The 26,930-nt window shown below is 40.9% G+C and overlaps 1 protein-coding gene across 5 annotated transcripts in view; it reads right to left on the bottom strand.

The window, feature by feature from the left end:
* The window catches only part of ARFGEF3 (ARFGEF family member 3), a 176,615-nt gene that overhangs the window by 112,084 nt on the left and 37,601 nt on the right, over positions 1–26,930 (bottom strand). For all 5 annotated transcript variants that reach the window (XM_072825090.1, XM_072825098.1, XM_072825091.1 and 2 more), the window contains exons 3-5: positions 22,075–22,156; positions 18,936–19,067; positions 4,305–4,373 (exon numbers count right to left, since the gene is read on the bottom strand). In XM_072825090.1, coding sequence (XP_072681191.1) covers positions 4,305–4,373; positions 18,936–19,067; positions 22,075–22,156 — 283 coding nt within the window. The remainder of the gene's footprint in view (positions 1–4,304; positions 4,374–18,935; positions 19,068–22,074; positions 22,157–26,930) is intronic.

Raw genomic sequence — 26,930 nt, 5'->3', positions numbered from 1 at the left:
GTTTTAGAGTACCATGGCTCATTCTGACATGGTTTTACAGCAAAGGTTGGTGGGAGAGAAGAGTAGCCATCAGAGTAGTTGTTGTCAACTTGGCTTCTAAAGCAGGATCACTGGGGAGCTTTTACAAAATGTGAATGCTTAAGATCCCCCAAGACCAAAAAACTCAGAATTTCTGGGGGCAACTGTAGGCATCTTCTTTTTACTAATACTTCCCAGGTGATTCTAATGTGAAGCCATTTGATGAGAACCACCAATGTAAAAGTAAGGCCTCCAGAGCTTGGTGACTATAAGTCTCCCATAGATAACAGTTTCAGGAATATAAAGAGGAAAAAGCCAAAACCTAATCAAGTAACTACTGAAAATGGCCAGCCTTATATAGGAACCTAAGCCTGCCCCTTGTTCTGATTTTTGATCACCGTTAGTAGTCAACTGATATATATTATACTCTTAATCAAAAGACATGTTTTAAAGACAAAAGGCAGGATTAGTTTAACTCCAACACTGGATCTGTATGGTATTCTTTCCTGAACATGGTTTGGGATGAAGCTGGGGGTAGCCTCTTTGATGGTTCCACTATTTACAGAGGAGATCATAAGAGCCCCCATGAGGTGGGCCTTCTGCAACCAAGCTGGTGACAGATGTGCAACACAGTGCGAAGAGTAGAAGCTCAGTCACAGCCACTGGTCTTGCATCCCATGTCCACCACTTTTGAGCTCTCTGACTTTTGGGAAGTTGGTGAGCCTCTATGTGTCAGTTGCCTTATCTGTCAGATATGGATAATACTGCTTCATGGTATTGTGTGGATTATAAGATTTACTATAGGTAAAGCTCTTAAAACAGTGACTGGCACAGAGTAAGTGCTAAATAAATATGAGGGACAGCTATACAATATTGTCTTTGAGTTTATGTACTTGTCTCTCACCATAACAAGTGGCAAGATATGTTGTCATGCCTCCTCAGAATTACCAGCTCGGAGAGAGAATGGCCATGGGAGGGCCTGGAAATGGAACTTATACCTCATAGAAATCTGATGGGTTGCAGGATAAATGTCCACTATTCTTCCCAGCAGCAGGAGCACTCTCCAGGGTGTGTCTGTTGTTGGCTTTTTGAGCAGTGCAGCAGAGTGTGAAGCTCTGGCCCTAGGATCTGTGGTACTTGTCATGCTCGGGGATCACTCGGCCTCTGTCAGCAGACTGCCTTGGGAATGTCCTTCCCATGGACCAGCCAGACAAAAGAGCTGGAGTCTTACTCTCTTGAAGCTGCTGTCGAGGCCCAGGGGGGCAATTCTGCACACTGCCATTTACCAAAGGCACGCTGAGATGGTGATTCTCACACCTGTAACCAAGCAGTCTCCACAGTCCTGCTACGCTGGGGAGTGTTCCAACATATCCAGTGACCAGAGCAGAAAGGCAGATGGAGTGAGGAGCAGGAGAACTGCAGACGAAATCACGTCCTGCTGTGAACGGGGCAGTGGAAGAGTCTGCTCGTGGGCCTGCAGGAGGGGAAGGGCCGAGAACCTCATCAGTGGGCCTGCAGGCTCCAGTGGAAGGCCTCACCATCAAATACATGATGAGATATTTATTTTCTAGATCTTCATCAAGTCCTTCCTTCAAGGGAATGTCATCTCAAGCTTTTTTCATGGACTATAAAGTCCAAGCCAGCATTGGAAGCAACACACATTTCCATGATGGTTTGACCCCGGCTTCACTACCTTCATGCTCCTATCACACGGGGGATGCTTCCCCAACTGAGGGATTGCAGAGGGCCACAGCAGGACATGAAGAGCTGGAGAGCTAGTGAACGAGTTACTGTTCTCTCAGGAAGCTTCGCTGGATGCCCCATCCTGCCAGGGTCCTGGCCAGAAAAGCGTTATCCAGGGGACATCGTGATGGACCTGCCGCTCCCCCAAGGCAGCAGCAAGGCCTTACTGTGTGGCTAGATCCGCACTAACAGCTTCTTCAATGGATTCTACCTTCCTTGTCCAAATGGCACAACCACACTACCACTGTGGCTTCAGCAGAGAACAGACGCTAGGCCCAGGGAGGTAGCCAAGAACACCACAGGTGGGTGGAGGCAGCAGAGCTGGGGTTTACATCCAAACAGTGCTACTCCCGAGCCAGGGCTTCTTGCCACGAAGCCAGAACGCCTTTATCTTTATGTTGCTTTGGAGCCGAGATCTTTTTGTTTTTTTTCCAAAAGACAAAAAAAAAAAAAAAAAACCAACAAAAAACAAAAACAAAAACAAAAAAACAACACTTGGTTTTCCTTTACAGGTTTTGGTAGACCACTATGTTTTGATGTTTTATTCTACCTGAAAAGGCCTGCTGAGTCTTTACTCTGATTTCTAGATACCTTCAGTAAACAGCCTTAACTTGGGAGGTTCACGGCCATGTGTGTCCACTCTTCAGGGATGACATCTTGAATCTCTCAGATTCTCATTCGAAAACTGGTTTCTGTGAGGATGGTAAAGGCAGCCTCCTCCTCCTCCTCTGGAAGGTAGCTTGGAACTCTGGCAGCACTTCCCCTCCCCCCCAGAAGGTCCTGGAACAACCTGTCATCCATCCACCCCCCTCCACCACAGTCCTCAGCTCCATCAGCAGGGAGATTGGCTAGGCAGGAACAGCTGCATTTCCCTTCTCATCCTTCACATGCCAAAGGGCTAACAGGCCACTATGCTTTCTTGCTGTAACCAGAAATTACACTTGTCATTTTAAAAGCAAACTGATATAGGGTACTTAAATAGTCAAAATCCTACAGAGACTAGGTTGGTAATTGCCAGGGGCTGAAGGGAAGGGGGGATGGGAAGTTACTATTCAATGGGTGTAAAGTTTAGTTCTAGACATCTGCTGAGCAACACAGTGCCTGTAGTTAATACTACCATATCCTACACTTAGGAGGTAGATTTCATGTTAAATGTTCTTACCACATACACACAAAAAAGGGAATATGAAAATAATGAGAACACTCATAGGTGTCCCTTAAAAATCAACTGAAAAAATATTCTATTTCTTTACCTATATGGAGTAAAACATATAAATATGTTAAAGATAAGTGTTCTTTCTACCTATATAAATACACATTTGGGAATTTACATTGTAGTGAGAGGTCAGCTAATTGCTTTTTGTTCTTTTCACAGACACATAAAAATGTTCAATGTGCTCAAAAATAATTTTCTCTTAATTTTCTCTCTTTAATGCCACACAACACCATAAAAAGCACAGGTATAGGCCAATATAAATACTACTCATGATAATGCTAACTATATTAGTTGAGGAATATTTTAATTAGTTTCATTGTGGTAGTTATTCCACAATGTGTATATATATCAAAACATGGAGTTGTAGATTTAGAATATGTAGAATTTTTGTCTATTATACCTCAATAATTAGAAAAAGAAAAAAGAAAACATGTTCAAGACACTAAGTATCTACCTGGTATATTCAAGGAATGGTGATCATTACTGTAAGATAGAGAGAGAGAGAGAGATATAGATAGATAGATAGATATCCATGAGCACTGATTATTAAGCTTTCTTTTTTCTTCATAATTTCAGAATTCAGAATATCATTGCCCGTTTGAGGTCTACACATGTACTCTTGTCAAAACACATGAATTCTGAAGATACTCTTTTCAAGAAATGGAAAGAAAATTATTCTAAGAGTATTAAAGTATAGCTTTGGAATGCTGACATTTCCAAAAGCCACAGGCATCTGCCAGGCACTCGAGAAGCCAAGAATTCTGTTGGACATACTCTTAGGAGTGCTGGAAGGTGCACAGTTCCCTAGCCTGCAACACAGATGGGAAAGAGAAGGCTTTCCAACGAGTGTTACAAAATGTGTTCATCTGGCTTTAGGTGGAGAGCCTGGAATTTTATCAGTAAATTTCTCTCTCACTCTCATACCTGGTTTCTTAAAAACCATTTTTTAAAAAATCGAATGCTTTTTAATTATTCTTAAGAAAAACAGATTCAGAAAGCAAAACGAGATGCAACACTGAGGTGTAGTAGTGTTGGGAGAACCAGTACTGTTATTTCCATTTTAAAACCTCAAATGAAGCAAACCAAAGCATGCAGAGCATTATGACCAAGGCTGATGGAGTCCACAGCCTGCTTCCTACAGATCATTTCCTTAGTGGAAACTCCCTAAGGTAATGATCAGAGAAGGGTTTACCCTACTGCTGGCTGCTGGACCTCAACTCCAGCAGGGACTTCTCCCAGCTTGGGGGAGGCAGCTGCCAGCAGGCACCAAACAAGCAGCACTCGAGGGCCAGGAGGGGGCGGGGGGGGGGGGGAAGCGGGCACTCACCTCGGCAATCTTCAGTACTGCGCTCCCATTCAGGTCAAATGTCGGGGTGTAGGTTATGCAGAGCAAAACCTTTAGCAACCAGGATGTGGGGGAGGAAGGGAAAGAGAAGGGGTTAAAAGTGTAGAAATAAACAGAGATACAGTTTCACATATCATTTGTGCAGCCCTGTTTTTATGACTCCTTTGCTCTTTGCTTTATCTCATGTTTCTTCCCATGCCACTTACTGCTCTCTAACGAGTGGCTGCACACTGCCCAATAAAATAGAGACTAATACTATAATAAAGGGACCTACCCTCTTCCTCCAGGGAAGGGCCACTGCAAGACTGGCCAGAGACAGCATTCCTCAGCAACTCGAGGTGGTCTACCCAATAACATGGCTCAGCGCTACGCATGGTGGGTAAATGATCTAGGTTAATACTGTTAATAAATGTGATGATTGTTCTTATTTCCCTGATAAGGAGACTGATGCTAAGATTAAATAAGCCACCTAAGACCACACAAGAAACAAGTTGTGCAGCTGAGATCTGAACCCAAGTAACCTGACTCCATGTCCCGAATTACCATGCGATCTGCCCACGTGTCATTGTACTTTCCTGTTCCTGTCCCCTTCCTGGATCCCCAAAACATATAGAAATTCCTTAATAGGCAATTTCCTCTTCCCTCCTATAACTTCCCCCAGATGCTGCTCTGAGTTTACCTATTTATTAGTCTCAGATGACTCTTATTCTACAGGACAGACAATGAGTTGATGACATTTGGAAGACCTTTAACAACCTCTAAATGTTTCACGTCCTACTTGCAGAGCTATCAGCGAACAGATTGTTAAAATTCTGTGGCATTTTTTAAAATTGTTTCTAATTTCGTAGCTAAGAGGCAAGACTCTCCCTGTCCTCTGACTTCTGACACTGTGAATTTTTCTCACTGACCATCCGAGATTAAACAGCACTGGTGTCTGCTCCTCGATTGCCAACCCAACACTGTCCTGCTTGCAGCCTGGCCTGCCAGTGGGGGCTACCTGATGGTGTTTCTCATCTGGTTCTGCCCAGTTCATGGAAGAACGCTGAAGCCTAGCAAATTTACCATAGGATATCACCTAATCAATGAATAGTGCACTTGCCGGATGGGACAAGGAATCTCTCCCAATCCCTCAGTTTAGTTACCAGCCAGGCCACCCTCAGAACAGCTGCTCCTTTAGAGAAAGCTAATAGGTATGAGATTAAAGAAGCTGAAGGGGATCTTCTTGAATTTTAGTCATGAGATTATATAAATTCATTGTGGGTCTGTTTCTCAGTCTTTTGATCCTTAAGGAGCCTGGTACCCAAGAATCACCTCCAGATAACAATCCCCTCATGCCAAGCAGGTAGATAGAGAGAGATGCTGGGAACAGCTGTCCTCAGGCCTTGTGGGAAAAGGCTTTCTTTTGTTTAATGGTTATCTTTGGTAAACAAGAAGTGGTGAAAGCCGAGGTCAGCTGTGTCCTGAGGACCTAATTTGGCTTGGGAGGAGGCCATATCTTCTAATGCCTCTGTACTTGGTGGTGCCTGTGCCTGAAACCCTCCTGTCCTTGGCTCTTCCTGCTTTTGTTAATCAGGTGGCTCATTTGATTGGCTTTTTTCAGGCCTCAACTTAAATGTAACCCCCTCAGAGAGGCATGTACCTTCCTCTGACTACTCTCTCTAAATGGCTGGTCACATCTCTTTGTTTTATGATATCAGAACATGCACCAGGCTCATAAACAACTGTTTTATTTACTTATTTACTTTATTTACTTATCTCTCCATTAGACTATAGCATCCATTGGGCATCTGAAAGACCCTCAAGGCTTTCTCAAATGGAGCTTTCCTACTTTGAGTTTTTGCTACTTCTCACAGCTTCCCTTTCTTGAATTTTTCCCTCCTCTCTGATTCCTGGCAGGCAGGTGGGAGGTTGTAAGAGGCTGGCTGGTGGAGATGGTGGTCTGCAGAGAGGGAAGTAGCTTGCCCATCTGGGCTCTTGGTTCCTTCAGTATTTACAATAAAGACTGACAACTGGCAATACTTTACAATATGAAAATAATAATGGCAAATATTTGCCTAAACTGGTTAGTTATTAATGTTACTTATAAGACTGGTGATTGGCTTTCTGCCTTCCATTACTCTGCATTCATACAAGGTACACAAGAGTAGATCTGGAAAGAAGTTTTCAAAAATCAAACCCATTTTCGGTGAGGAAGAGGGAACAGTACCAATGGGGACGTCTCCATGAAGGGCACTGAGTTGGTAGTGGTATCTGGTAATCAATGTTCTCTGGGAAACCGAGGAGGGTCAACTTCCTCTGTCACAAGGAGGTCAGTAAATGTAGAATGAGGCCTCTTAGCAATAGTCTGAAGGAAGCTTAGGATCCCTGCACCCAGCCAATGCTGATAGAGTTCAAAAGACCCTTGATAAAAGGCTCTCCACACCTAATGTCTGGCCACCAATATCCAAAGACTCACTGAGCTGTCTGCAAAAACTACAAACCACCAAAAACAATGAAAGGGAAGTGAAGCACATTAATGAAGCTAGCTTCTTCAGCTCAAGTAGAGTTTTTTGTGTTGGAAGCAGAGCAGGTTTGAATAATAGGGAGGACAGTGCTCATGGCCCACAATGACTCACACAGTACATACAAAGAGCAGTGTCCAGCGAGGATGATGCAGTAGACAGAAATGACTTTTCAAAGATGATCAATGGAGAAATGGTTGATATGCCCAGTGCCTAGCAAGCATTAATTCACCAGATTAAAACAAAGATTGGGTGTAGGAAGTTTAGGGGATAGAAAATGAATTTAAAGCAGCTGACTTCTGTTGCATTGGGAGAGGGCAGAAAGTTCAAGTTCACTACACTGGCCTCAAGGAAAACAGGAGCAACTAAACCCTGAGGGCGATTCCATTACTGACTACACCATCACTGAACAGCAGGAACTGGAGTGATCGGCAGTATCTCACAATTCAGCTAGCCCGCATGGCCTCCATAAGTGAGCTACAGGGATAGGGAAATCAGACACAAAGTCTTCCATAAATTGGGAAAAATTACTGCAAAGACTAACAAAAAGCCCAATCATTAAAAAACAATCATCAAATTGCTACTGTATAAAAGAAATAACTCCTCAATTTAAAATATGTACAGAAACTTTGGGGGCACCGGGGTGGCTCACGTCATGATCTCAGGGTCCTGGGATTGAGTCTTGTGTTGGGTCCATGTTCGGTAGGGAGTCTGCTTCTCCCTCTCCCTCTGCCCCTTCTCCACTTCTGTGCACGTGCTCTCTTTCAAATAAATAAATATAATCTTTAAAAAATAAAATGCATATAGAAACTTTGCATAAAAAGATTGTACCAGAAAGGAGAAAGCAAAGCTGATTTACTTTAAGAACTGGGCACAAGTGATAAGAATTTCAGAAACGTGGTCACATTAGGAACAGAGGGGGACAGATATGGACAGATAATGATGATGAGCATAAGATGACAGGTGTGCTCTTCTGATCACACATGCCCTGGATTAACCCTCTCCCAAGTACTTCTCACAGCTGTGACTGGGGTTTCTGCATCAGGCAGACTGGGCCCTGTGACTGTATAACAGAGCAGGTGCTGTGATGTCAGAGCCAAAACACTATTGTTTTAGTAACATGACCATGGCATGTGATTCAGCACCTAATTGCTGTGTGACCATGCCCTCTATCCCCCTGTCTGTAGAATTCCCACCCCCACCTCATGAGGATATTTAGAGGAATGAACACACTAAACAATGGTTTAACACAGTAGTGTACACGGTACCTATCCAGGGCTGCCTTCTCACAGAGGTTAAATAAGCTTCCATGTGATGTAACTTATGGTATCCATTCTAAACATAAGTGATTAGGTACATTTTCAGTAAAAATTAAACTCAATCAGGGACACCTTGATGCCCTAGCAGTTGAGTGTCTGCCTTCAGCTCAGGGCATGATCCTGGTGTCCTGGGATTGAGTCCTGTATCAGGCTCCCTGCTGAGAGCCTGCTTTTCCCTCTACGTCTCTGCTTCTCTGTGTGTCTCTCATGAATAAATAAATAAAAATTTTTTAAAAATCAATCAGATTATCCACATTCAAAAGCATAAATCTGTGGCAATCTGCATTCTACTCTTTATCACTGCCCCGGATTCCTACTGCCCAGCATCCACATCATTCTGCTGCATCTCCACGTTCTCCCTCCTATATGTTCTCCCTTTTCAGCCTCACATCAGTTCAAGTCATTATGCATTCAGAGTCTGACTGCTATGGAGTCACAAGTATAAAAAGCAAGCACAATCTTTGGCATCAAGAACGCTCATCTCTTGGAGAAACTAGCACAGGCCTAACTGTACTTCAGGGCTGGTGGTGATGAATGCTGTTGCAGTTGTGAGGGCTAAAACAACCTTGAAGGCTAGAAGGCATTGTAACCTGGAGGAGACTTTGCTGATGAGGTGACATATGGGCAGGAGAGAGAGGGAGGGAAAGATGTGCTAAGCAAAGGAAATGTCACAAGTAAAGACAGATACGGGAAGGTATGAGGCTAGAGATGGTGCTAGAGAGGTAGGCTGGAACCCTGGTGCACAGCAATTCAACTGCCCAATGGTTAAGTGTCTTGCACGTATTGTTTTAGAGCTTGGCAGGCCCATAAATCCCAACTAAAAATAGAGGAGCTGAGGCAAACTGTAAATCAGAGTGATAAAAGCAGACACTTAGGATGTAGAGGAAGTTAAAGACAGATTCTAGTCATTCCAGTGACAGTGAATTGCCTGGGGTACATTTGGCAAAGGGATGCAGGGAATTCCCACCCTAAAAGACAACTGTCACCAATATGTGAAACCTTGTATCATCCCATCGCTGTTCTCTCCTCCTACTCCCTACCCCTCTAGTGGATCACACTGATCTCCCACAGTCCCATTTTTTTTTTTACAATGCTTTATATTTAGGTATTAATATAGCAGCATATTTCAGAGAACAGTGATACACTTTGTTCAAAATGTATAATATACTACTATTACAGGTGTGACACTCAGAATGGGCAGGAAATGCAGACATTCTATACCATTTCTTCAGAGCAGCTTAGACTTATCACTTAAATCTGCATCCCTCTCTATGCCTCATTGGACTTATATAAGCTTCTTAGTAGTAGTAGCTTCTTAGTAGCATCTTTTTGATGCTTAACATGTTTAGCACATTGTCAGGCCTCGAGAGGTGTGATGTCCTGGCCTGTACTCAAGCTCTCCTATACCTTGTTCACCTTAGTGATCATCCTCACAGAGTTTCAGTGAGACTGTGCACCTTCGTGTCTAGTCATTTTTGTAAAATGTGTAGACAACATGTTAAGACAGCCCAGTTGTATAGAAGAAAATTATCCTAGGAATCTGAATGCCAGACTCAGGTTGCTCAGACTGGCTAAAGGCAGATTTTGCAATCACATAAGATAAGAATACTAGAACTTCTGAAGACTAGGTTAGGGTAATCAGAATTTAGTAAAGCCTCCTTTTGGGATATCCAGTCACCTGGCAGGATCTTGCTCTGGACAGTGAGAAAATCATCTCAACTAATCAGATGGCCTCTCCCATGAGATGCCATGAACATTTCTCCTTCCTGAAATCTCCTGCTATGCTCCACTGAGAACCTACCTTTTGCACTCAACATAGTAAATGGTAACTTGCCTAAGATTTAGGATTCAAAGATCTCACTTCTCCCAAGGTTCCAGATGAGTTCTCCCCAGGACTGTTTCCACAAATGCTAGAGCGAAGAAGTGATTCTTGAGCTTAATGGATTGCAACTGCATGTCTGCTTTATGTCTAACTGTGTGCTGTGTTGCTCAGGCTCCCATCCATGTATGCAGCAGACATTTATGGGTGTGTTACTCGTGATCTGACCTAGTGCTGGTGTTGGGCATATAGTACTGAACTAAAAAGACACCCTGATTTTGCAAGGATAAGACCTGGTGTTGAAGACCATCATAAAATAAGGGGTCACAATAAATCGTGGTGGATACTATGACTGGGAAAACACACTGTACTCTGGGGAAGTCTCTCTGGGTCTAAAGCATAGCATACTAGTTGTAATGCTGCTTTCTTCTCTCAGTGGATTTTTAAATTTAACATGCTACAACATGCACAATTAGTAAATTAACCCTAGGGAAGACACCACAGGTTCCATCAAGAAGCGAGCTGATTTGGGGAAGTCAAGACATATTGAGGATATGGATGCATATCGAATGAATAAGGAAGTCTTCTTTCCCTCTTTTTTTAAACTATTAAAATAATCTTAATTTACATATGAGTGTATCTTAAGGTGACTGGAGTTTTACTTTCCCAAATACCAGATGTTATTTATAAATCAAACCAAACAAAATCTACTACAGCTCAAAAAAAGTTACTAAAAACTTGAGTCCAGCCCACAGAAGGCCTTGTCTTTACTGGAGCATAGAGCAGACGACTCTCTTCAAATTCTTAATGCCAAACGCATTTCAAACCCCAGCTCTGGTTCTGGTGGAAAATCTAACTTCGTTACTTCATGCACATTTCCTTCTGGCATTTCCTTTATCTTGGCATGAAACTTCATAAAATTAAAAATAATTGCATAATTCCTTCTCTTTAGAAACATTCCAGTTCTTTTTTTTTACTCTGTCAAATATGGCAAAAACAAGGATGGGAAATTCAGTGTTGAGCATGGGGATTCTGAGCCACCAAAATGCCTTTCCATTGGTTGCAGGGCAGGCCCCTCTTCTGCATGTGCAGCCTTATGGGGTGTGAGCTGCTGAAAGTGTACCTTGGCCATGAACTAGAAACAGATTCTTTTCCTCAGGGTCTACACACGAACAATAAAGCAGATTCCGCCTTCTGAAGACAGCAGAACAGAAGAATGTGTATCTTTGGAGTGGGGGTGGGAGTAGTGAAAAAGTACATATAGAATGTCAGGGCACATTTTCTTCTCATCTACAATTAAAATGTGGCTGCCCAAAGTAAGCATTTCTTTTTCTCATTTTGATCAAAGTTTTGCAACCTCAGTGTGATGGACATTTGGGGTCAAATGATTCTTTTTGCGGGGGATTGTTCTGTGCATTGTAGGATATTTAGCAGCATCTCTGGCCTCTACCCTCCAAATGACAGTGGCACTCCCAGTTGTGACAACTGAAAATTTCTTCAGCCATTGCCAAATATCCTCTGGGGGACAAAATAGTCCCCAGTTGAGAATCACTGTTTTAGATCACTTATACCCCACATGCCTTGTGAATATAGCTGAGAACCCCTACAACGTTACTCTGCTTCCAAAAGCCTCAGAGGGAGAATCGAGGACTTTCAGAGGGGATCTGGGATGACCCACTGGTCCTTCACTATGCTCCAAAGATCCAAGACTGAAGTTAACAACAGGTAGTTGAGCTATGATCCTAATCTTTATTTTGATTTACAGAAAAATGAAATTATTGTATCACATGAAACCTCTACCCCTTAGGACTCAAACAGACTTATCTGAGGCTGAGGTGACAGGTAGTTTGAGAAATCACATTCTGGCAAATGGCTATTCTGACAGATTTTTTTAGTCCACAGAATATTTTGCTAGAGTTCCTGAGTACCCAGTTTGGAAAACATTTCTAACTGGTATATGGTCATGTTTCTTCTGGCCTTGATTTGTTGCCACAAGTAGTAAGTCTGATATTCATTGATATTCATCAATATGCCCTTAGCACCTAATTCTAGGAAATGCTGTACCAGTGATATCTGTAAAAAAATTTTTTTGTGTGAATATTAAATTATAATGAGTTTGGCTAATTCACTTGAACAAATAAATAAATAAACCATTCTGCTCTTCCTTCCAAACTCTCTTCCCCCTTGGCAAGTTCTCGTAACTCTTCCCTCTAACTAGAGTCTCAAAAATCTATCACTGGAGCCAACATTTCTTCCAAGTTTCAGTCCCTAATTTCAACTTCTCAACAGCACCAACAAATATATGCAATTCCATGAAAATCTTGTTACCAGCATAAGTCTCCAATGTGACACAGCGAACACTTCCCCCACTTCTAAAATTCCTAATTATGCAACCATTAAAATTATATGAAAGGAATAAATATAGCCTGGGAAAGGTTTATAATCTAAAGTGAAATGAAATAAAAAATCCTATATGCACAATGAATATAACTGAACACATAAATAGATAGGATTAGAAACAAATATACAAAAATCAGTCATACTTATGGGATTTGCAGTGAACTTTCTTCTATTTTGGAAAGCCTGTGGTGCTGAACTACTTGTATTTCTTTAAATTATCCTTTAAAAAGATTATAATTCTTTAATATCTGACAATGTGAACTATCTCTCTCCTAAAATGGCCCCTTAAAAATCCACCATTCAGTCAGAAATCCTGGCTCCTACTCCTGTAATCACCTTGGATTTTTCTTTCGCCACCTACTTACCACCTACTCCACTGCCAGCCACCACAGCTCCTGATTCTCTCTCTGCAGATCAGCCCCGTGCAGCTGGGTGCACTTTTCCACACATAGTTGCACAGGACCCTTCCTGTTGCCACCAATCTGTTTCAAGTCCTCAGGACTTCTTGCTTAGGCTCTTATATTTCACCAGCGTCTCTGACTCAGTTCTGCTGATTCTGGACCATCATGCAAAACTCTTCCTTCTTCTGCCCTGAACCTTCAACACCTAACACCCATCTCTGGAAATGTCCCTGTCCTGCTCCTGCTCACTCTGACCAGGCCCCAGAGAACCTCTCTCAACCTCCCCTCCAGGCTCATCACTTACCAGCCTTCAGTAATCACAGTTTACAGCCCATGCTTTCCCATCTACAGGGCTTTTCTTCTCTACCAGGAACGCCCACCCTCCCAATATCACTGTCAGAATTCTATACACCTTTCAAAATCCAACTCAAATATTACCCTCTCCTTGAAACACTGATCTATCCAGCTCAACGTGGTTTCTCCTTCTGAATTTTTCCAACTCCACTTCTGCTACAACATACACAACTACCTTGAATTTTGGTAAATGTGTACATTGTTATCTCTTTCCTATTAGATTCTGAACACTTGTCTTTGAAGGTACTGCTTTTAATCCTACAAAATTTTATATGTTGCTGGTAATAAAAATACACTCACTGAATAAACCAATGGAAAGAAGTCTAAGAGAAAACAAACTGAAAAGTTCAATGAACTGTCTTGTTCTAGGTTAGTCTGTAACAAACTTATTTCGACCTAATCTCATAGCTGATGCTTTAAGAAGTAAAGTTCATCAGCATGTCCTAGATAATACCTTTATTCCCTCTTTCTCTCCCTCTCAGACTCTCCCCAGAACAGGCACCTCATCTCAGATGGTCTCTACCCACATACACATGAGGTTTCTGATAATTTTATAATCAATGCTTATAGACATGATCAACCAAGTTCCTCAAGATAGTTTTTAAAGGGCTAAAGCCAACTTGATTCTCTATATGTTAGACATTTAATAATTATAAAGCTTCCCCAGTGTAACCAAATCATATGAATTTTACCTAGTAGGATGGAATAGAAATTTATTGGCATAAATGGTGGGGTGTTTTCTGTAGACTGTGGAATTATGACTAATGATTAGGACCCTAAATATATACTGGTAGATGATCAATAAATAACAATTCAGAAGATTCTTCTTTTAAGCTACAATTTAACAATAGTAAACACGATGAAGCCCTTTTTTAGGAATCAGAAATATATGATGAAACACTTTTCCATTACTGCATACTGCAGAAGAAAGTGACCTTTATAGGCTGTAGGGGGAGGGAGTGGCTATAGAAAAAAAAAGAGAAGAAACTCTCAAAGCAAAGGTATTTTTCTAATGTTCAGGTTCATAATTTGAATGAGTTTAGAGGTATTCATTTTATTAAGATGCTACACATATTTTTATAACTATAACAAAACTGAAAGCTAACCAACGGTTACATACAGTTAACCGGCTGAACCACCCAGGTGCCCAAGACATGATTGAGGGGATTTAGAACCAGTCCTTCCATTTGGTCTGTTTCTTCCTCCCAGACAAAGGTGCTGACTGCAATGCTGGTACATAATTTAAAAGCACTCTCTCCTTCTCACTGTAAGACCAGAGTTATAAATGGACATCCTGAAGCTTTGGTCTACCAGCTCTATAGCCATTAGCTCGTTTTCTATCAATCACTCATCTTTGTATTTTCTATAGATGTTTGGTTGACTTTTGTTGTAAAACATAAAAATACCTCAACAGTAAATGACATTCTTTTTCTCTTCCCCCAACCTGATCTCAATCTCGATCTTTCTCTCTCTCGCTCTTTGACACCCACACACTTGTCAGCTAATTTGGTGGGAAAGAGATATTGATTCTTCAAATTTGAAACTAGGTCTTGAAACTAGTGAAAGAATGCACTGTCATGGAGGATGCCAAAAACACACAGGATTCTCAGCCACTATCAGCTTTGCCCCTTACCGCCCCGTGACTTAATTTCTCTGTTCAATCATCTTTGGAATGGGGATACTAATGACTACCATGTACATGCCTTTTAGAAGAGACTCAGAAGGCAAGAAACCTAGCCCACTGTTTAAAAGCACACATTTGGCCTCCAGCTGAATTACAGTTCAAATACTGGCCCTTCCATTTTACTAGATGTATGACCTGAGTATGAATGTAAAGTACTTACTAGAGCATCTAATGCATAATAAACATTAATCAGCCCCTGTCATTTCCCCCTTTAAAAACTGTACAGTCTCCCACCAATATTCATTTCTATTACCTAAAGGTGCATACAAAGTAAAACATCCAATACCAGAACATTCATCAAATGCTTTCTCGGTATCCAGTATCACATCCTTCCTTAAACACAAAGCTAGCGGCCCTCCTCAGGATGCTCACATCTCTGACACACTTATGAAGGCAGAAGGCCAGCCATAATTCCCTCCGGTTTTAAAGACCAGCCAGCTGTATCAGCTAATAACCACACTAAATGTTATCTATCAGGAAGAAGGGGAAAAAAAGTCCTAATTGCTCTAGTCAGAGATGTCATTAGTTACGTAGCTGGCTTCTATGGAGTCTGCATGGCATTTACAGAAATGGCACACACCATGGGAAAATGCTACCAAAGCAGACAAGTGCTTAACGTAAATATTAAGTAGCTCCCTGCTGTCTACTAATGCATTACTAAGGTAATCTATCTTGAAAAACTTTCTTTCTGATTCTACAGTGCTGAAATTTGATTTGCTCAAGCTATAAAATTTTTATTTGGATTCCATGGCCATTTCAATAAATCAAAATTGCCTTTTCTTCCCCTCCTGTTAGAACAGGATCTTAGACTAAGTGGTCTAACCTCATTCCTATTTAATTTGTCAGGAGTAAGCATCATTGATATTTTTTTCTTTAACCTTCCAATTGACAGTCTAGGGCCTTCCTTCTAAATGAGAACATTACCATCAGAATTTTGAGTTTCATTATTAGTTAGTTTAATCTTAGGGAAATGTCTAAAAGAGGAAACCATATTATTTTCTCTCCAGGAATTCAATACAACTGCTACATACTCTGAAAAATGTGACACGGTTCAATTTCTCGTGTTTATAAACACTACCAGATAGCAATAGGTGAGTAAAATGCATGGCATCACTTCTTAAAAAATAGCACCTGGGGTTTGTCATAAAAATGTGCTATGCTGTGGTTGGACAGACATAAATAAAAACTGCATGGTGTGCCTTTATCGCTCTTGAATAGCATATTGGTGTTTGAAAATGCCTACCATATCTCACCTTAAAAGATTTTCTCGTACCTACAAAATATTTATATGAAATGACTAGGGGATTTTGACAGGTAATTCCTAGTTTGGATAATTTATCATGAGAATGAGTTATGTAGAAGCATCAGGAATAAATATACCCTTCATATGAAATGAATCCAGCCTTTCCTTGAGGGCTCATCCAATTCCCTCTTTGTTAATTATATTTTGGGGAGAAGTGGCAAAAACATTTTCATATTCTAATGATGTCAGCAAAACAAGGACTTATTCGTGAGTTTTTTCTCAGGCCATTACAAATATTACAACATCCAAGATAAAAGGGTACACGCTTTTGAAGGTGACTAAAGTAATCACAGAAATTCTTCCTGCATAGAGAAAGGGCATAAACATTATCATTATTTATAAGCCAGCAATGCTATAATTTGGATATATCTTAGATCCAAATAATCCAAATGTCAGAAATAAGAAATGCTCATGGAGCCCTCCCTTGTGGTTATCACAGCATGTTATCTTATCATTCATTGTTTAGCTGCTTGGCTAAAACTGTTGGTCTAAATAAAAGTATAGTATAAAAGAAATTAGCTGAAGGCTAGGTCTGTTGTGAGTGGAAATATTTTTTCCCAATCCCAATGTTTAAATGGTTAAGAATAATAGCATAGGGCAAAGGCCCTTCTCTTTTTAAGCATTTTGGAAACCTAATTTTAAAGAATGGCAGCCTACATTATTGTTTTTTCTTTTTTGTTTTTTGACAATGCCTGATCTCTTCCCAGACATTAACGACAAATACCAATGGTTTATCATGGTGTCATTAGAAAGTCCATTAAGATAAACTTTCCAGGATTTCCAGTAGAGTTAACATGTGTCAACTGCTGTCCTCAGCAAGGCTAGCAGAAGGCACTGCTGGGCTGGAAGTAGCAAGCAAGCATAAGTTTTCAAAAACAGGTGTTACTGTTGACATAACCATTAAACATCCTGCTTCTCCAAGACTTTAAGAATAGGTACTTTCTCCTTTTAATTTTTAATACATATTCCTGTATTCCACAAAAAGGTATATTCCTGGGAGAAGTTCCAGAGTAATGTGAAATCTGTGAGGTGTTTCAGTAGGACACCACAGCTCACCATCCAGCGTATGGAGACCTAATAATACAAGAATGATTCGGCAGACTGGTCTTGGAAGCCACAGAAATGATTACCGTGGCAGCTGGCCTTGTCTCTCAACAGCAGCATGGAGGAAATGGAAGAGTAAAATAAATTCTAGAAGTGGTTAGTCTTCAGTTCCTATGAACGCACAGCTGCCAAACATATGTCGGAGGACAAGGCAAAACTGTCCATTACAGAATTGAAGAGAGTTAAAGATGAATGAGATCATCAAGACCAGCTAGTTCAGGGATTCTCAATGTTTATTTTAAGAATATTCCTAGGGGGCCCCCCGGTCGCTCATTCAGTTAAGCATTTGCCTTCAGCTCAGGTCAGTATCCTGAGGTGCTGGGATTGAGCCCCACATCAATCCCCATGTGGGGCTCCCTCCTCAGCAGAGTCTGCTTATCCCTCTCCCTCTGTCCATCCCTCCCACTCATGCTCTCTTTCTCTTGCTCTCAAATAAATTTAAAAAATCTTAAAAAAAAAAAAAGAATATTCCTAGACTCACCCACTGAGATTATGACTCAGCAGCAGCAGGTAGGAAGTAGTAGGCATATGTTAACACTTCTGAAGCACTTGCTTTATGCCAGATACTGTGCTAAATTCTTTACAAATATCACTTATTTAATCCTTGCAACAGTCCTGTTGGGCAGGTGCTACTATTTCCCCCATTTTACAGATGAGGAGACCAAGACACAGAGTAGTTAAGGAATCTACCCGAGGATATCCAACTAGAAAGTGGATGAGCTGGCTTCAGAGTCTCAGCTTATCATCACTGCACTCAATTACTCATACTATCGGCTAGGGTGAGGTGCAAGGCATGAGGAAAATGTCATGACTGAAATAATCTTTTCTTTGCTGAACAGGGAAACTGAAACCCAGAGGAGTTAAGTCTCTTATCCAAGACAAAAATCCTTCAGTGCATTTCCAGGAAAGAAATCAATCATTATATGACACCAACTTTTCCCAAATATTTCTCTGTACCTATTCCTCCAGGGAGAGAAGGAATAGATGGCATTATTAAAAGCCAGCCCAGTGGTTCTAGCTGTGTTGCTCTGACTGAGGTACTGTTCTAGGAGAGAGATTTCCATCCTCTTCTGCTCAGCTCCCTGTTCATTCACAGCATAGGACACATTCCAGAGTCAGCATGAAGGGCTCCCAGTCATGGTGATCCTCAAGAGAGGGCAAAGGGAAAGAAGAGGGAGAGATGCCATCCCCCGAAAAAATAACTGAAATGTGGGAGATTAAAGTTCATGTCATTTGAGAATAGACAAGAAAGATGTGATTCTAATGTGGTTCCCAAGGATAGTCTTCCTGACCCTAAATTTACTATTTCTAGAGCCTTAGGATATGTGAAAACATCACTAGGTCACTGCTTTGTTTAATCATAAACAGGTAGCAGAGTACTCAGAATGATCGGAACTCCCCTAAGCTGGATCTACTCACATGCATGCTCTCAAAATGTGATAAATAAATACATTTCCTAGCAACACTGGATATGCAGGATCAGACCAAAAATCATATAGATTTACCGAAATTCTATCTTCTTACTTAGTTGTCATTTCTGTTCAACAATCCAGGTAATTCCGGCGGACCATAGGCAAGAACCACCATACATTCCAAATGAAGGGGGAGCTGGCATGACCACAATACAGAGGCATTTTCAAGATAACAACGAGGGCTTGGGGCGGGGGTAGGGGGGGATCAGTCTGTTCCTGTCCCAATGACGCAAACTGGCAGCCACGTCAAACCAACCTTCATCACTTCCACCTGCAGGTCTTCATTGAGGGAAGGCGTCACTTTCACAGCATTCAGAATCTGATTGAGCAGCTGCTTCTCATCAGAGTCTGTTTCCATGGATACAAACCTCTCTTCTGACAGAAGCTTCTGTAAAGAGCACAAGGCAATGATCACAGATAGATACAACAGAATAAGGCAGCAGGGGAAAACCTTAGAATGTACTGAGGATAATTTTTTGTATTCAGGAGCCACGTAGGTGGAGGTCATTGGAAAAGTACTCATGCTACGTGGCAACAACAACAACAACAAAAACACATCAGACCTTTTGTAAACAGTGTGGGCAAAGACTTTTTGCTGCTATTAAATAATTCTTTCTAAATAACATGGTGACCAATAGGTTATGTGGTTGGTGGGGATGGAGGATGAATGTGCCCAGGGGATTCTAGCACCTTACAAAAGTCATATTCACACATACATATTCCTAACATAGCTTTGTCACAGGAAGGGAGAACATCTTGTAGACAACAAATTCAGTTTTCAGAATTTACCTTTTTACTTCCTAATGTGAACTGTCATTTACCCAAGTAGTATTCATGAGCTCACAAATCTTAATGCATTTTCATCAGAAAACAAATCCCACAAAAACCAAAATGAGAAGTCAGTCACTTCTATGAAGTCTCTTAAGAGACATTACACCTCACAGCTCTTTTCTATTCAGGAACAACTTTCATTTTCCATAAAATTCTGTCTTAGATTGTACCAAAACCCTTCCTAGAATTTCTACTCCCTCATCTTTCCCTGGAGCCACAAGGGCTAAACTAAACTATCAGAAGTCAGTTATGAAGTCCACCTAAGTTTCTTCTTCTCCATACTAAACCTCCTTGGGCATCTTCAAATGTTCCTGGAGTGAGGTGGCTTCACAGATACTCTCCTACTTAAAATGTGGCCTCCAGAGGGAATGTCAAACTTTAAGGGGTGGTCTGACATTAAAGAATAAAAGCAACCAAGAGTGCCCCCTAAGGTACACTATGAACCTTAGGTGATTATGATGTGTCATTGTAGTTTGATTCTTGGTTAAAAAAAAAAAATACCATTCTGGTGAGTGATGCTGGTAATGGGACGGGTGGGCATAGCGGACATATGGGAAATTTCTGTGCCTTCTTCTCAATTTTATCACAAATCTAAAATTGCTCTTGAAAAAAAGTCTTAAAAATGTTTAAGATGGCAGAAGGGAAAGCCAAAAAAAAAAAAATGGCATCTTGGTGGCACCATTAAGCTGTCACACCAAACCTAAAACTGCCTGCCTCTAGAATTCTAGTTATGTGAGATAATTAAATGTGTTTATTGCCTAAAACCAAAAGCCAAAAAACAGCAATGCATAACTTTAATTATATTCTCAGATCAAATGAGCTTAGTTGTAAGTCACAGTACATTCTATGCTGACTTACCCCGAAATCCCTAATTCTCATTCACAAGGGCTGCAATTAGGCTATTCTTCCCATTCTGTCCTGAGACAGTCAATTTTTGAGACCCTCGTGTAAGATTTTATATTTATCTGTCCTCGTCCTAGTGTAGATTTGCAGCCGTGAAGAACTTTTGGAATTCTGATTTATCCTGTGTAAGGATTCCCTCTTTTAGCAGAATGTCACTGCAAATCCAGAAATCGAGTATTTCAAATCTTCTTAGGACTCCCTGACATTTTGTCTACATCCTCTCAAAAGTGATTTTTTCACTGTCATGCAGTGCATGCCAGGCATCCCAGAGTTAAAGTTTATATTCAAACTTGTTTTTACCTAAAGTGATAAAGACTGGGGAAAAAGCCCTACAAGCATGCTGAAAGTTAAGAGGAAGTAACAGGGGCTAGTAAGAGGAAGACTCATTGTCCATCAAGTCACTGGAGTTAACATGGTAAAGTAAGCCCTTGAAAACATGGTTCTGTAAGCTTAGAGTATTTGGGAGTTAAAAAAATAAATAAATAAATAAATGGGGGATGCCTCAGTGGCTCAGTTGGTTTAACATCGGACTCTTGATTTCAGCTCAGGTCATGATCTCAAGGTCCTGGGATTGAGCCCTACATCGGGCTCCACACTCAGCCAGGAAGTCTACTCAAGATTCTTTCTCTCTCTCTCTCCTGCCCCTTCCTCCCTCTTGCACACACACTCTCTCTAAAATCAATCAACTGAAAAAAAATAAGTGGGAAATCTATATAATACTAGAGAAAGGGAATATCACAGCAGGTCAAAACAAACTCTCATTCACATTTGTGGTTGGCCCAATCACCTTGGAGAAAGCAAAGAGTTTTTAATAACACTGACAATGTTTAAAAATTTCTAATGCAGATAATGCATAAAACATACATTATCTAATTTCGATCCACTGGAGACAGAAGAGCCATGTCTTCTCACTCTTTTATATGTATGAGAAAGAAACTTAAAGGAGGAGATAGTACACACTAATATGAAAAGACACCTGACAGAGGCCACCAATTCATGGCCACATTGAATAAACCCCACAGGCTTGTCACTTAGAAGCTAAGCCACTTAAAATTCAATATATTATATAGTCATCACCTTTGCACTGTTGGAATTAGACCTATTCTATACAGTATAAAATATAAACAAACAAATGCTCAGAGAAGGAAAGTGTTCAAGCAATCTAATTTTTCTGATTAGGCCAAATTTCTTTTTTTTTTCCCCTCCCATTCTTGCTCTGGAAACAAAACACATGAATTCATTTACCAACCTAACTGTAAAATAGAAAACAAGACAAAATATTTCCAGTTTACTAATTCTCCTTACACAGAATCAAAGATGTTAAATATATAAAAGATTTTAATTGGTACAGAACTGGAGTTGTCTCTCTTGGGATTCTTTGCTCTCCTAAAGTTGGACATCCTCCAAAATATTTCATTTCTCTGTGAGTTTAGCTGGGAATCAGCATCAGATGACAAATGCTCCACAAGATATACTATACCCAGAGAAATGCTGGTAAATATAAGAAAAATCTGTTATCATTTATGGTTATTACCTAGTTCAAACAAATTACAGTTGGGGTCTTTAAACAGCTAGTATTTAAAATGTTAAGTATTTGGTCTTTCAATGCCAAAGTAGCCTATCAATTTCTGTCACCTGGTTGCACCCAGTGAGAGCCATACCTGTATTCCTGCCAAGGCATGTTGGGCCAGTTTCACATTCTTGGATTCCAAAGCCAACTGGAGAGGAAGCAAGCATTTCTCCCTGGCAAAACACATAAATAAGGACAACATATGAGCTCAGCAAAGCGGGCAGTCAAGTGATACAAGCCTTATGTACACCCACTCACAAATGCTGTGACACACATACATAAAAACTATGACCAATAATAAAAATGCACATGGACTTAAAAAAAACACACAGCAAAAAAAAAATCTGTGCAGAAATGATAACACAGGAGCACCTGGGTGGCTCTGTTGGTTAAGTGTCTGCCTTTGATTCAGGTCATAATCTCATGGTCCTGGGATCAAGTCCCACATCGGGCTCCCTGCTGAGCAGGGATTCTGCTTCTCCCTTTTCCTCTGTCCTTCCCCTGCCCCTGCTCATGTTCTCTCTCTTAAATAAATAAAATCTTAAAAAAAAAAAAAAAAGATAGCATATCGGCACTTGCCTTGGCTATAGGAAGAGCCAACACAAGGACCCTCAACCAATTGCTTTAGTGCACAAATTATTACATGGTGGGGCTCTCACTGGTCCATGTACATGCTTTTCTCTTTCCTAAATATAGGACCTAGGACATCTGGGGGGAATAACTCTAGAAAGTACCATTTATATAGATTTCAATGCCTTGCTCATACTTCTCTCTCACCAACAAAATGGATGCATTACACCACTACTGTGCCTCATCAATATAAATGGAAATTCTATTAACTTGTCAATTTTTCTCCAATTCAACATGTTCAACAATCATTTATACTTTTTAAATTTGCTTTTTGGTCTCCATCAGGTAGATCTGAATTTTTTGATGGGTTTTCGATAAGCATGTTTCCAAGACAGAAATATAAATGTCAGCAGCTTTGACCAATGAAAAGTACCTGGTACCAAGGGAGAGATGAAAAAGGCATATGTGGAGAGGTACTTGGATATTTTAGGGCTTAACAAAATAACTGGGCACTAAAGTATGTTAGGAGTAAGCCAGAAGAGCTACAAAAAGAAAAACATCTTTCTGTTAGAACATTCACTCTAAATAATTAAACAATATCTAAGAATTTTAATCAACCTAGTATTTCCCCATGGAGCTACACTAGCATAACAAATGGGATGTTACTTAATTTTACCAGGCTCCCCCGCCCCCACTTAAACCATAGCAACCTCGTTTTTATCTGTTTTATTTTTTCAGCATAAACTGAAAGATTCATTGACTCTAGGGAGTACGAAAGCTACGGGGTGAGACTATAGGATTTCGAGTTTGGAGAAATATGGGTTGCTGTTGTAGAACACAATGACACAAGTTAATTATAGCTCTGATTCCTTCCTATCCACCCTGCAGCTCTTCTGTTTTTCTATGGATCCTCCATCAGTAGCTCCATGACAGATGAAGCAAGAGTCACAGACCCTCCCTAATGCTGGCCACAAAGAAAGAACAAAGACAGACTCCATCAGAGGACATTCGCCTTCACAGTCCTCACCTCTCCCCTCACCAACCCAATACTACAATAGCCACTTTTACGTGACAATCGAATAACAGTGCAGCCATTTTTCATTAGATAAATCCTGTGACAGATGGATAAATTACCCAGTGTTACTTCCAGCGAGGGGGCTGGAATTCTCTCATTGTACCGTTATTGCCAGCTTAACTACCATTACAAGGCAAACACTGCTATGCAGTCAATTAAAGCAGGAGTGGCTGATTTTTTTCCAAGTTTTTTTTCTTTTGTTTTAATCATAACCAGTTTATAAGCTGGAAAAATTAACTGGAAGGGTGAGCGTTGCAAAGTAGTAATAAAAGGCAGATGGAGTATTAACAGAAGAACAACAGAATGTCATCTGCAAACCCTGGAAACAATCAAATATCCATCAGGATTCATTCATTGGGGATGAACTTTCTGCTCACATTTGAAGTCAGATCTGCCAGTGAACATGCAGTACCAGTGAGCAAGTATGAGGTTCAAAACCCTCACAGTCTCACAGCCTGGGGGATGGAAAATCTCTGCTGAGTGGCCCTGAATTGAAAATGCCCAAGTATCACACATCACCCACCAAGGGCATCAAACAAGAGTGGAGGCCACATTCAGCAGCAACAGGGCCACTCCTGGGAATGCTGAACCTGCTATATATACATTGTATGATCTCAACCAAGATATATAACTGGGTCTTACTTCCTAATCCACAAAAGGGGCATCTGATGACCAATCCTGCAGGATTGCAGTAAGGAGTACAAGTAAGATATCAGGAGTTGGCAAAGTTTTTCCATAAAGAGGGAGATAATAAGCATTTTAGGTTTTCTGTCCATGTTGTCTTTAAGTACTCAACTCTGCCATAGCACAAGAGCAGTCATAGACAATACATAAATCAATAAGCATGGCTATGTCCCAATAAAACTTTATTTACAAAAAAAGGCACTAGGCCAGGTTTGGCCTACAGGCTATAGTCTGTCCAGTCCTGGAAATAGACAAAGGCAGCACAGTTCATGGTTTGCCACATGGAATAAGAAGATCTAATCTTGTCATAGTATGTGGACAGATTTTGCACAGGACATGGAACTAACTGTCCTGGGGGAGGGGGGTGGTGACAAAACCAAGCTCTCTTCCAGAGAGAGATCTTTTAGTATCAAGAGATCTCTTAGAAATGTTTTGAGAAAGGAACAGAGATTTCATCTAAGTACTAAGCCAAGGCACCCCATCCATCCAACCACCTATTCAACCAACATTTGAGTGCCTGCTGTGAGCAAGACACCATCACGGGTGCTCAGATAAATCTAGCCAAGAACACAACAGAGCAGATACTTGCTTTCATTTAAGAAAGAGAAAAATAAAATTAGCACTTATTTCTGTTTAGTGTACCTGTCACTTCAACCTTAAAATAGGCATTTTCACCCTGTTTTACACTTGAGAAACTGGAGGTTCAGAGAGCTTCTGTAGCCTGCCCAAGGCTACACAGCTGAAACCTACTGGAGACAATTCAAATGGAAATCCATCTGACTCCCAAGACCAAGTTCCTTCCAATACCCTTTGGTCTCAAAAAGATCAGAGCAAAGTTAAAAGATCCCTTTCTTAACCTTTTCTGGATCATGAACCTAAAATATCTGGCACAGGACCCTCCTCTGAGAGAAGTACAGAAATCATTTTAGGGGGCTCGTGAGCCCCCAAATGTCAACTTCTTATGGATCCCAAGTTAAGAGCCCCTAACCTCAAGGGAAAGGACCCTGCCCGACATGGTGGAAATTTTGATGGGTCGGAGAAGAGGGACATGTTCCCTGACTGGTCTGAGAGTTCCACAAGGATAGGCTTTGAAGTGATGTTATGCTGAGTGAGGCAGAAAGGTAGCTTTGTGTGTGAGTGTATATATGTGTAGGAGGTAAGGGGAATGACTCTCTTGAGAATCCAAGTTCTCTCTTCCCCTCAGACCCAGCAGTGCCCTAGATTAACATCACCAACGTCAGCTCCAGACTTAAACAGGAAAGGAACACTTGGGAAATGATTCCATTGCTTGCATTACCCTGCCGCCTTTTTTTTTTTTTTAAGTGATTTCAATAGAAGAATAACAGGACTGTTAACTGAGTCTCACAATAAAATTGATAATGAAGTTGCGAGGTAGCACCCACTCGGTCCCCTTTGCACATACTATATTAGAACAAATCATCTTTTGATCTTTCCAGATGCTGCCTCATTGGGAAAAGGGCATACCAAAAATCAATATTCAGTTACATTAAGTGATTATTTTTTATTCACAGGCATGTACAAGTTCACTCTTGCCTAATTAAATAAAGGCAGTGGCCTCTGGTTCCATGTCCTGACATGTAATTATTTTTTTAAAGGTTTTATTTATTTATTCATGAGAGACAGAGAAAGAAAGAGGTAGAGACACAGGCAGAGGGAGAAGAAGGCTCTCCACAGGAGTCCGATGTGGGACTCGATCCCAGGATCCAGGGATCATGCCCTGAGTCAAAGGCAGGTGCTCAACAGCTGAGCCACCCAGGCGTTCCCATCCAATTATTTCTTAAAGAATTAGCAGTGCTGCATATGCATGAGGAGCAAATCATCCCGTGACACTGTGTCTGGTTGTGTCAAGGAGACTAAGCCTACTTCCTTTACTATGTTGTCAAGACCAGCTTCATTGGGCTGGAAGATAACAATGAACAAAGGGAAATTAAAATAATAAATAGGAGGAAAGTTAGGATTTACCAAAAATTAGCTTTTGGTACCAACTTCAATATGAACTTCAAGTAATCAATTACTGAATGCTGGGCTGATTTCTCTTTGATGAACCACATGGGAAACACACAAAGATACTTCAGATTTATAATGTCTGCCAACGCTCTCCAGTTCTAGGATCCTACGATCGGAGACATTTATTCAGTAACTGTCTGAAATGCTTCATATAATAACCATGGCTCTGATTGAAAATCAGAGGCTTATATATGTAAAGGTCCATGATCATATGTTCATCTTTACTATTTAATCATAACTTTTGAAAGTAGAAATTTAATTGCTGACAAGACAAAGAGATATTAGATTACCTATGCAAGGTCCCATGTTTACAAACGAAACAGCTGTGATTTAAACTTGGACCATGGGCCTTCCAAGCCCATACCCTAGGCCTCCATAATGCTTTTACCAGCAGACAGCTCCCCACCAACTGTGGTGTAGGACATATCGTTTTAAAAATAGCAGTTCAAGTGTTGCCAGGTTAAAAGACTGGAGACAGGCACCAAACAAGTAATGTAAATGATCTTATTTTGAGTGACTGTTGATAAGGAATGCATATTTGACAGCTGGTATGTAGTTATGAGAAGGGATTGGCAATTGGGATGAATGGT

Source organism: Canis lupus, chromosome 1, assembly GCF_048164855.1.
Source record: "Canis lupus baileyi chromosome 1, mCanLup2.hap1, whole genome shotgun sequence".
Lineage (NCBI taxonomy): Eukaryota > Metazoa > Chordata > Mammalia > Carnivora > Canidae > Canis > Canis lupus.
This window is presented reverse-complemented; position numbering and strand designations above follow the sequence as displayed.